The sequence below is a fragment of the Dromiciops gliroides genome, chromosome 1 (genome assembly GCF_019393635.1).
Source record: "Dromiciops gliroides isolate mDroGli1 chromosome 1, mDroGli1.pri, whole genome shotgun sequence".
NCBI classification, from domain to species: domain Eukaryota; kingdom Metazoa; phylum Chordata; class Mammalia; order Microbiotheria; family Microbiotheriidae; genus Dromiciops; species Dromiciops gliroides.
The window spans coordinates 17957468-17968309 of NC_057861.1; the positions used below are offsets into that span (position 1 = coordinate 17957468).

General features: G+C 43.2%; 1 protein-coding gene across 1 annotated transcript; it reads right to left on the reverse strand.

Moving 5' to 3' along the window:
- Positions 1-9040: 9040 nt before the first annotated feature.
- Positions 9041-9250, reverse strand: LOC122744427 (40S ribosomal protein S28-like). The gene has a single exon (XM_043989917.1). The coding sequence runs from the start codon at positions 9248-9250 to the stop codon at positions 9041-9043; it is 210 nt and encodes a 69-aa protein (XP_043845852.1).
- Between the last annotated feature and the right edge of the window lie 1592 nt (positions 9251-10842).

A 10842-nucleotide genomic window follows, 5' to 3' on the forward strand; every position in this document is an offset into this window, starting at 1 on the left:
GACCCCCCCCACCCACACCCCTATCCTAGCCCGCCAGTGATTCAGGGCCCCTTGCCTCTCTATTTACATTGGAGCTAGAGAAATTCTCTAAGGTTCATATTTATCCCTGTGCTTAGCAAGGTACTGAACTTTGGACTTCAGCCCTACAGCAGCGCGCAAAGTGCACCGGGCTAGGAGAGGGGAACAAGGGATGCGGCAGGATGGGAGTGGGTGGACTGGGTGGGAGGGTGAGGGTGGGAGGACAGAAAGCTGGGAGCTGGGGCGGGAGGTGGGGAGGGTTGGACTAGGGGATGTTAGAAAATCCAGGGAGGGGGGAGGGCACCGGTAGGAAAAGGGTCCATGTGGTGTCCAAAGAGACTCAGTTTGGGATTCAGAGCACCTAAATTCAAATCCAAAGAAGTATCCAATTGTATCTCCGACACTCACTAGTTGTGTGATTCTGGACAAGCCATTTAACTCCAAGCCTCAGTTTCCTTTTCTGTGAAATGGGGGCGGGTGGCCGGTTTGGACTCTATGGCCTCTAAGATCCCTTCCAAGACTAAACTATGGTCCTTCTCTGTGCCTCAGTTTCTTCCTTTGTAAAGTGAGAGAGTTGGACTAGAGATCCCTGAGTTCCCCAAATCCTATGGTTTTAGCAGAGAAAGGTTGCTGGGGTTAGACATTAGGATATAACTTCATGGGAGGCAAAGATGGTTTCTTCTGCTCTGGTTGGGGTTGCAAAAGTAACTATGCCCTCTTTGGGAAAGAATAGAGATCTGGCCAGCAGAGAGGTCGTGCCAGGCTTCCCAAAACTGCTCTTCCTACCAAAGGCTTTCCCTCTCCACGTCACTGGAGGCTTGGGAGCTAGACCCTCTCTGTACCCCTTTTCAATCACTGGATCCTCTTGCTCTACCCCACTGGGTGACTGAAAGGAGGAAGGGGACGGAGTAGGAGTGGCCATAAGCCAGAGGAGAGGTCCTGGGCATAGTTGCAATAGCACTTGCAAAGGAGCTGGCTTCAGTGCTGAATCACTTACTACCAGGATGCCCCCCTCCAGTGACCTTGGGAAAGGTATCTCGGTATCTCCCTTCTGTGGCCTTCCAATTCCTCACCTGTAAAATGATGCTGTTGAAATAGATGATATTTACGATACTTCCCAGAGCCTTGTTTAATGCCTGGCACCAAGAGAATTTTCTCATTGTGATTTTTAAAGTTCTCTCTCTCTCTCTCTCTCTCTCTCTCTGTATGTCTGTCTCTCTGTCTCTCTTTGTCTCTGTTTGTCTCCTCTTCCCTTCTCTCTCTCTTTCTTTCTCTCTCTGTCTCCCTCTCCTTCTGTTTCTCTGTCTCTGTGTCTCTCTGTCCCTTTCTTCTTCTCTGTCTCTGTCTCTTTCTGTCTCTCCTCTATCTCTGTCTCTCCTTCTCTGTCTCTGTCTCTCTTCTTTGTGCGTCTGTCCCTGTCTCTGTCTCTCTATGTCACTCTCTCCATCATTCCCTCCCTCTCACACACATATGAGTTCATCAGTGTAACTCCGACTATAAAAACTTCCTCCACAGATACAGATCAGCAACTCATCTGTAGTTTATACTCTTGAAAGTTGCCCAAGAACAAAAAGAGATTAAGTGACTTGCCCAGGATCTCACACAGACAATGTGTCAGATATGGGCAGGCAGGACTTGAACCCAGGTCTTCTTGACTTTAAGGCTGGGCCTTTATCTGTTCTGCTATACCCCAGTCCCTAGAGTCTGAATTTGCCGCTGTGTCCCTAATCATTTCAATCAATCTGTTCCAGACACCGTGTTGTTGTTCAGTCATTTTCAATGTCCAACTCTTTATAACCCCGTTTGGGGTTTTCTTAGTAAAGATACTGGAGTGGTTTGCCATTTCCTTCTTCAGTGTATTTTACAGATGAGGAAATCGAGGCAAACATGGTGAAGTGATTTGCCCAGGGTCACATAGCTAGTGTCTGAGGCCAAATTTAAATTTACAAAGATGAGTCTTCCTGACTCCAGCCCTAACACACACACACACACACACACACACACACACACACACACACTCCACTTCACCACCTAGTTGCCTCACTGTTCTAAGTAAAAAAAAGGGGGGGGACAAAAGACAGTCTCTGCCCTCAAGGAGCTTACAATCTAATGGAGGAGATAGCATGCAGACAAATATATATACAAAATACTTCATCAGGTAGCCACATGCTCTACCCAGTTCTGTTGACCCCACCTATACCAACCTATCAGGGTTCATTAAACTCTGTCCCCTTTCCCCCGAGCAGAAGAAGAACTGTCACTCTGAATACTAACAAGAGAGGAACCAAACTAAATAAGCTAGAGGAGAGACCGGGGTTGGATGTAAAGAAAACCATCAGGGAATGAGGACAGTGAATTGTAGAGGGAATTAGTTTCCCTTCCCCTTAGCGGGTCCAATGGAGGATCGCTATCCATTTGTTTGAGTGGTCTGGATGAAGCCTTATTTGGAGACAAGAGGTTAATTAAAATGGTCTTAGTCCCAGTATTCTATTTTTTTCCCCACTGTCAGTTTCAAGGTCCAGAAGGGCCTTGGTTCTAGCCCCTTCATTTTACAGATGTTGAAACCAATACCCACTGAGATAAGGTGGAGGAAATTTGAATTAGTCCAAGGAGAGGAACCCAGGAAGACCTGGGTTCAGGTCCTGCTTCTCAACCATCTGGCAGTGTGGCTCTAAGCAAATCATTTACATTTTCTCAACCTCAGTCTCCTCATTTGTCCAATGGGAATGATAATACCCGGTAGTGCCTGCCTCTTAGGGTGGTGCTAAGACTCAAGGGAGATACATAGAGAGTTCTTTGCAAATTTCAAAAGATAAAGATAGGGATTAGAAGAGGAGATTTCCTCGTCCATGAAACAGGAATAACGATAGCGCCTGCTTCCGGAGGTTGTCGTGAGGACCAAAAGAGCTAATATATGGAAGGTGTTTGACAGCACTTTAAAGGGCGTTAGCTAAAGGTAACTGGCTCACCTCCGCAGGCTAGCACCTGTTCTTTCACTTAGTCCTAGAGAAATACTCAGAGCTTAGAGTGGTAATGAAGAGGTAAAGTGACTTGCCCCAGGTCACATAGCTAGTTTCTGTCTTCCTGGCTCTATGACCAGCTTTCTCTCCACTAAGTAGCCCTGCCTCTCTAAGCTTTAGAATTAGAACACTGGGGGGCAGCTAGGTGGCGCAGTAGATAGAACACTGGCCCTGGATTCAGGAGGACCTGAGTTCAAATCCAGCCTCAGACACTTGACACTTACTAGCTGTGTGACCCTGGGCAAGTCACTTAACCCTCCTCGCCCTGCAAACAAAAACAAACAAAAAAACAACCAAGAATTAGAACACTGGGGGCAGCTAGGTGGCACAGTGGATAGAGCACCGGCCCTGGATTCAGGAGGACCTGAGTTTAAATCCAGCCTCAGACACTTGACACTTACTAGCTGTGTGACCCTGGGCAAGTCACTTAACCCTCCTCGCCCTGCAAACAAAAACAAACAAACAAACAAAAAAAAAAAACAACCAAGAATTAGAACACTGGGGGCAGCTAGGTGGCGCAGTGGATAGAGCACCGGCCCTGGAGTCAGGAGTACCTGGGTTCAAATCCGGCCTCAGACACTTGACACTTACTAGCTGTGTGACCCTGGGCAAGTCACTTAACCCTCCTCGACCTGCAAACAAAAACAAACAAACAAACAAACAAAAAAACAACCAAGAATTAGAACACTGGGGGCAGCTAGGTGGCGCAGTGGATAGAGCACCGGCCCTGGAGTCAGGAGTACCTGGGTTCAAATCCGGCCTCAGACACTTGACACTTACTAGCTGTGTGATCCTGGGCAAGTCACTTAACCCCAATTGCCTCCCTAAAAAACAACAACAACAACAACAAAAAAGAATTAGAACACTGGATAAAAGTCAGACAAGAGGCAGTCTGCTCTCTAGAGGATGGACCTTGAAATCAGGAAGATCTGGGTTTTAATCCTGCCTCTGATAAGTAGCCCTTTCAAAACACTAGAGACCAAGGACAAGTAACTCAACCTCTCAGTGCCTGCCCCAGGCATTGGTCCAAGCATTCAATGCTTTCTAAGAGTTAGAGGAAGACCTCTAAGTTATAAGAAGACTGGTATAAACTGATCAGCTGGTGCAAAATAATATAAAGAAAAACACAGAAAAACTTTAGAACTCTAATCAGAGGCAGCTAGGTGATACAACGGATAAAGAAGTGGCACTGCAGTCAGGAAGATCTCAATTCAAATGCAGCCTCAGATACTTAGTTTCATGACCTTGGGCAAGTCACAACCTGTGGCAGCCTCAGTTTCCTCATCTGTAAATGGGGGGGGGGGGGTGAGGGGGGTGAGGGGAGGTGGATAACAGCAACAACAACAACACTTACATCCCAGGGTTATATTAAGAATAAAATGAGATACTGTAAAGAAATCTGACAAAACCTACAAGTACTATATAAATGCTAGCTATAATTATTGCTGTTTTCTGTTTCTTACATCACTATAGTATCCCATGTGTCTCTACCCCCACCCTTCCTTTAGAACCATACTATATGACATATAGTATTTGTTTGGGGGGGGGAGATTGGCAAAACTGATCAAAACATCAAAAAACTATCAGGTTGTTTACCGTCTTGGGGAGGGAGGGAGGGAAAGTTGGAACTCAAAATCTTATTTTAAAAATGAATGTTGGGGGGCAGCTAGATGGCACAGTGGTTAAAGCACCGGCCCTGGATTCAGGAGTACCTGAGTTCAAATCCGGCCTCAGACACTTGACACTTACTAGCTGTGTGACCATGGGCAAGTCACTTAACCCCCATTTCCTAAAAAAAAAAAAAAAAAAAAAAAAAAAAAAAGAATGTTGAAAATTGTCTTTATGTGCAATTGAAAAAAATAAAATGCTATTTACCAAAAAAAAGTCCATAAAGATATGCGGTATGGTAAATGTGCTACACCTGGAGAGATCAGTCAATATTTATTATTAATTAATGTGGTAGCCAATCATGGCAAGAGTACAGGTGTCCACAGAGCATGGAATGGGTCAGGGCAAGGGTCAATGGAGATGCTCCCCCATGGGATGCCAACAAAGCCAGCTGAGACTCTAGGAATGTTTATTCATAAGAGAACTGATGATGAAACATGCTTTGATCTTTAAGCAGAGATGGTATATAGAATGAGGAGTATACTTTCGGACATGGTCAGTGGGCTGATTTGTTTTTCTGAACCTCACTCCTTTGTTTACAAGGGAAGGTTCTTTGGAGGGGTTTTGTTGTTTGTCTACAGTCATTTCAGTTGAGTCTAACTCTGTGTGAGTTCATTTGGGGTTTTCTTGGCAAAGATGCTGGAGTGGTTTGCCATTTCCTTCTCCAATTGAGGAAACTGAGGCAAACAGGGTTAAGTGACTTGCCCAGGGTCACATAGCCATTAAGTGTCTGAGGTCTTATTTGACCTCAGGAAGATGTGTCTTCAAACCTGGCACTCTCTCCACTGACTATTGCAAAATGACATATTTTTAAAAGTTCAATAAAACAAAAAAAAAAAGACTCTACATTACAGATGAGTTTATAATCTGCATCACTGAAGGGGGTTTCCATAGCAAGAATTCCCCCTCACCATTAAAATCACTGATCCAGAACAACAATAAAAAGAAATGTATCACTTGGTTTTTTTGCACAGGCAAATACGTAACAGAGGTGAGTCCTATCTATGTCTTAAAATACAATTCTCTTTCCCGTGCCTAGTCATGGGTTTCTGATATTATCAGCTTGGAGTTGAGGGGATTGGTAGATGCTTTAACTCTCTGTTGCTGGCTTTCAGTTATCCCATGATCCCTGTACCAGGTAACAAAATTCCCTACTGTATACAGTAGTATAATAAAACTGTATTAAAAAAAACCTATACTGAATCTTTCATTTATTGGCTCCCCTATCTTCACCCCTGCAGAGCTTTGGGGAAAGAGTAACAAGAGGTGAAAGTCTCACAGAGATTTTTGGACTCATTTGGCTCATCCAGTGTCTCCAGATCTGTGGAATGCAGTCAGCTGGTGCTATCATATTCAGTCAGTGAGATATGGGGAATAGTGAGCTCCTGCAATTGGCCTATGAAAAAAGGGATCTTCAGAAGGTCAGAAGAACTAGGACCTCCTAGAAAGTTTAAATAGCTCTTTGTATAAGGAACTATGACCCTGCCCTGCCACATCTGCGCCACCATTGAGCAGGGTCTATCAGGGTCACCACTTCACCCTTGGAATTCGAGTGCCCTCCTCCTGAGGTGGAACTCTAAAGGAGATATTTAGCAACCCTGCTGGTTGAAGGTACCAGTACTTGGCAACCCTGCTGGTGTTGGAATTTGGTGTATAAAATCCTGTCTCCTACCTCTTGAAACTTATTCCCCTCTATCCTCCAACATGCATTCTCCACATCAACCAGCATCCTTTGGTTCCTTCCCGTTTCTGGATCTTGGCTCATACTACTGTCCTTCCCTGGAATTCCCTCCTCCTTCCTAAAATCATGGGATTTCATTAAAAGATACCTTAGAGGGGCAACTAGGTGGTACAGTGGATAGAGCACCAGCCCTGGAGTCAGGAGGGCCTGAGTTCAAATCAAGCCTCAGACACTTAACACTTACTAGCTGTGTGACCCTAGGCAAGTCACTTAACCCCAATTGCCTCACCAAAAAAAAAAAAAAGATACCTTAGAGATAATTTAATCTAACCTCTTTATTTTGCCCACAGGAAAATGAAAAGGGAAGAGACTCGCTGCAGTCACACAGTAAGCAGATGGCAAAGCCAGCATTCAAACACCCAAGACCCCCTACCTCCAAATCCAATTCCTGGAAAAGGATGGCAAGAGCTGGAGCTGAAGGGGACCTTGTGACTGGATTTACCTCACCCATTTTACAAATGAGGAAACTGTATTTCAGATACTTGAAATGACTTTCCCAAGGTCACACTGATAGTAACTACAAAGTGGTATTCAAACCCAGATGCCCTGACTCACAATCCTTTCTGCCTCTCCAAACTTTTTCTTCCCTTTAAGACCCAATTCAAGTCTCTTCTCTATGAAGATTTCCCTCACCACTTTAGCACACAGTTATCACTCTTTCCTAAGAACTCGAGTATTTTTATCAGCATATATGGAGGTGCCAAGTGTAGAATACAGAGTAGTGGAAAGAGTCTTGGTCTTGGACTCAGGAGCCCTGCATTTGAATCTTGCTTCAGTCATCATTTCCTACCTGTGTGGCAAGTCATTTAACCTCTGTGCCTCTGTTTCTTCATTTGCAAAATGAGAGGTAGACTTGACATCCTCCAAGGTCCTTTGAGGTCTAAAGATATGATTATGGAAAGATCGCAAATTCTCAAAGCCTCAATTTCCTTATTTGTAAAATAGAAATTATAACAATAGCTTATGATATGTAATTATATAATAGGCAGTGAGGTGGTTCACTGGATAAACTGCTGGGCCTGGAGTCAGGAAATCCTAAATTCAAATCTGGTCTCAGACACTTATTAGCTGTGTGACCCTGGGCAAGTCACTTTACCTCTATTTGCCTTAATCCACTGGAGAAGGAAATCGAAAACCACTACAGTATCTTTACCATGGACAGTATTAATGTGCTATGGTCCATGGGGTCATGAAAAGTCAGACACAACTGAAAGAACAACAACAATAATATATACATAAACCTATACATATGCACATAAACATATACACACATACATATACATATATATTTGTGTTTCAATTATATCTGACTCTGCATGACCCCATTTGGGGTTTTCTTGGCAAAGATACTGGAGTGGTCTGTCATTGCTTTCTCCAGCTCATTTGACAGATGAAGAAACTGAGGTAAACACAGGGTTAATGACTTGCCCAGGGTCACACAGCTGGTAAGTGCCAAATGTCTAAGGCTGGATTTAAACTCAGGTCCTCCTGAATCCAGGGCTAGTGTTTTATCCACTGCACCACCTAGTTGCCCCCTTGAGCTGTCTTGAAGGAAGAGAGGAATCCTACAGGCAGGAGAACCTTCCTCTCTAAGGTCTCCTTTCATCTACTCTGTATAAATCTGGCATGTATTTATGTTCTCCCTGATTAGAATGTGAGCTCCTTGAGGACAGGGACTGCTTTTGCCTATCTTTGTATCCCCAAGGGCTCAGTATGGTACCTGACACATAAGTAGGTACTCAATAAGTGCATTTTGACTTGTAATGCAGAACACATTTAATAAATGTTTGTTGCCTTGTAATACAGTAGGCATTTAATAAATACTTGTTGAGGGGCAGCTAGGTGGCGCAGTGGATAAAGCACCAGCCCTGGATTCAGGAGGACCTGAATTCAAATCCACTTGACACTTACTAGCTGTGTGACCCTGGGCAAGTCACTTAACCCTCATTGCCCCACAAAGATAGATAGATAGATAGATAGATAGATAGATAGATAGACAGACAGACAGACAGACAGACAGACAGACAGACAGACAGATAGATAGATAGATAGATAGATAGATAGATAGATGCTTATTGACTTGTAATACAGTCAGCATTTAAAAAAATACTTGTTCGCTTGTAATACAGTTGGCATTTAATAAATACTTGTTTACTTGTGATACAGTCGGTATTCAATAAATATTTGTTGATAAGTATTTTTATAGCCTTTTAAGATTTGTAAAGCACCTTATAAATACTATTTTATTTGATCTTCCCCAAAACCCTAGGAGTTATTATTATCCCCATTTTAAAGATGAGATGTGGAAACTCATATATTTGTTGAAATAAGTACTATTATTGTCTCAATTTTTTTTTAGACAAAACTTTATTTTACATATCTCTTTTTTTTTTTTGTGGGGCAGTGGGGGTTAAGTGACTTGCCCAGGGTCACACAACCAGTAAGTGTCAACCGTCTGAGGCCGGATTTGAACTTAGGAACTCCTGAATCCAGGTCCAGTGCTTTATCCACTGCGCCACCTAGTCGCCCCCCTTTACATATCTCTTAGCAGTCATATCACAAGCAGCAGCCTAGGGGCCTCCACAGGCGGGTTTCACCACAGCCTCCGGGTCTCTCCTTCCGACTTGAGCAGGGTAAGCACATCTCCCTTCCGCATGGGGCCTTTCACGTTGTGGATGATGGAGCGGCTCGTGTAGTCCATGAACTCCATGCGCACCTGGGTGCACTGGCCCTGAGAACCTATCTGGCCCAGAACTTTGGTGACCCAAACTAGCTTGATGGGCTGCACGCGGCTGGTGTCCATGATGGCAGCAGCAAAAAGAGGAAAGAGAGAGATGAGAGGTCTCAATTTTACAGTTAAGGAAACTGAGACAGGCCAAGTGGTTTGAGCAGGTTCTAACAGACTCAGACAACTATGATAAAACCCTGAGGTGATATTTGAACACTGGTCTCCCTTAATGACATCCTTTATGCCATTTCTCTTGCTCAGACCTTGATTGACCACGTGGGGCAACTAACTCGTGTCCATTAGCAACTTCTCCTTTGTCATTTGACAATGAAGAAATAATAATATCTATGATTATATTAATGGCATATCAATCCTATAATCCTCATATTGTATAATATTGTTAAACTGGTGTCAATATTAATATAATATTGACAAAAATACATCAATATCATGACTGTGGTGCTAATAATTAATCATGGTGTTATTTTAATAATTATTCTCATCACTAGTATTTTTATAGCCTTTTAAGATTTGCGAAGCACCTTATAAATACTATTTTATTTGATCTTCCCCAAAACTCTAAGAGTTATTATTATCCCCATTTTAAAGATGAGATGTGGAAACTGATATAAGCAGAAGTAAAGTGACTTAGCCACATTCACATAGCTAGTGAGTGTCCGAGGCCAGATTTGAACTCAGGTCTTCCTGACTCCAAGTCTAGCATACCATCTCCTAGCTGAAATATGTTCAGATGATGAATTACAGGACAAAATAATGGACAAGTGCAAACAAACACTATGGAAGGTTGGGGCTGGGGCAAGGGATAAATAGCCATGACTAAAATGGAGAAAAAACATGCAGAAAATTGTGACGTTGGAGTTTCACCTTAAAGAACGTGTAATCAAGAGAGAAAAGTAAAATAGCTGGTATTTATAAAATGCTATACATATATTGTATCATTTGATCCTCACAAGAACTCTGTGAGGGAGGTATTGAAAATATTGTTGCCCCCATTTTACAGTTAATGAAACTAAGGTTAAGAGGCTTGTTTAGGGTCACATATCTAGTATGTGTCTAAGACAGGATTAGAACCCAGGCTATCTGGACTGTAGGTACAGCATACTATCCAATAAACCACACTCCCACTCTACTAGTAGTAGTCATGGTGACCGTAGTTTATATGGGTCACAAATAACATTAAAGCTTTGAAAATAAGAGAGTGGATGGTGCCAATGCCAGAAATGGCAAGGTCGGGCAACCTCTAGGCATTGAATAGATACTCATTTGGAGTACCAAAGTGAGGTCAGGGCTGTGTAGAGAGTCATCCCAGCTGGACCTCTGTGACCTTGGGCCAAGCACTTAACCTCTCTAGGCTTCAGTTTCCTCCTCTGTAAAAAGAGGGGTTTGGGCTAGAATGACTCTCAATTCCTCTTCCAAGTCTAAATCTATTATCCTAGAATCCCAGTTATTCGGTCTTTCAGACAGCAGAGGGCGCCACATTATCATCTCTGTCCAAAAGAATCATTTATCCCCACCATGGATAGGTGGGATTAGATTGTTTTTAACTGGATGGAAGTCATTCAACAAGCATTTATTAGACACCTACTATGTGTCTGGCACTGTCCTAAGCACTAGGGATACCAAGAAAGGCAAAAGACAGTCTCTGT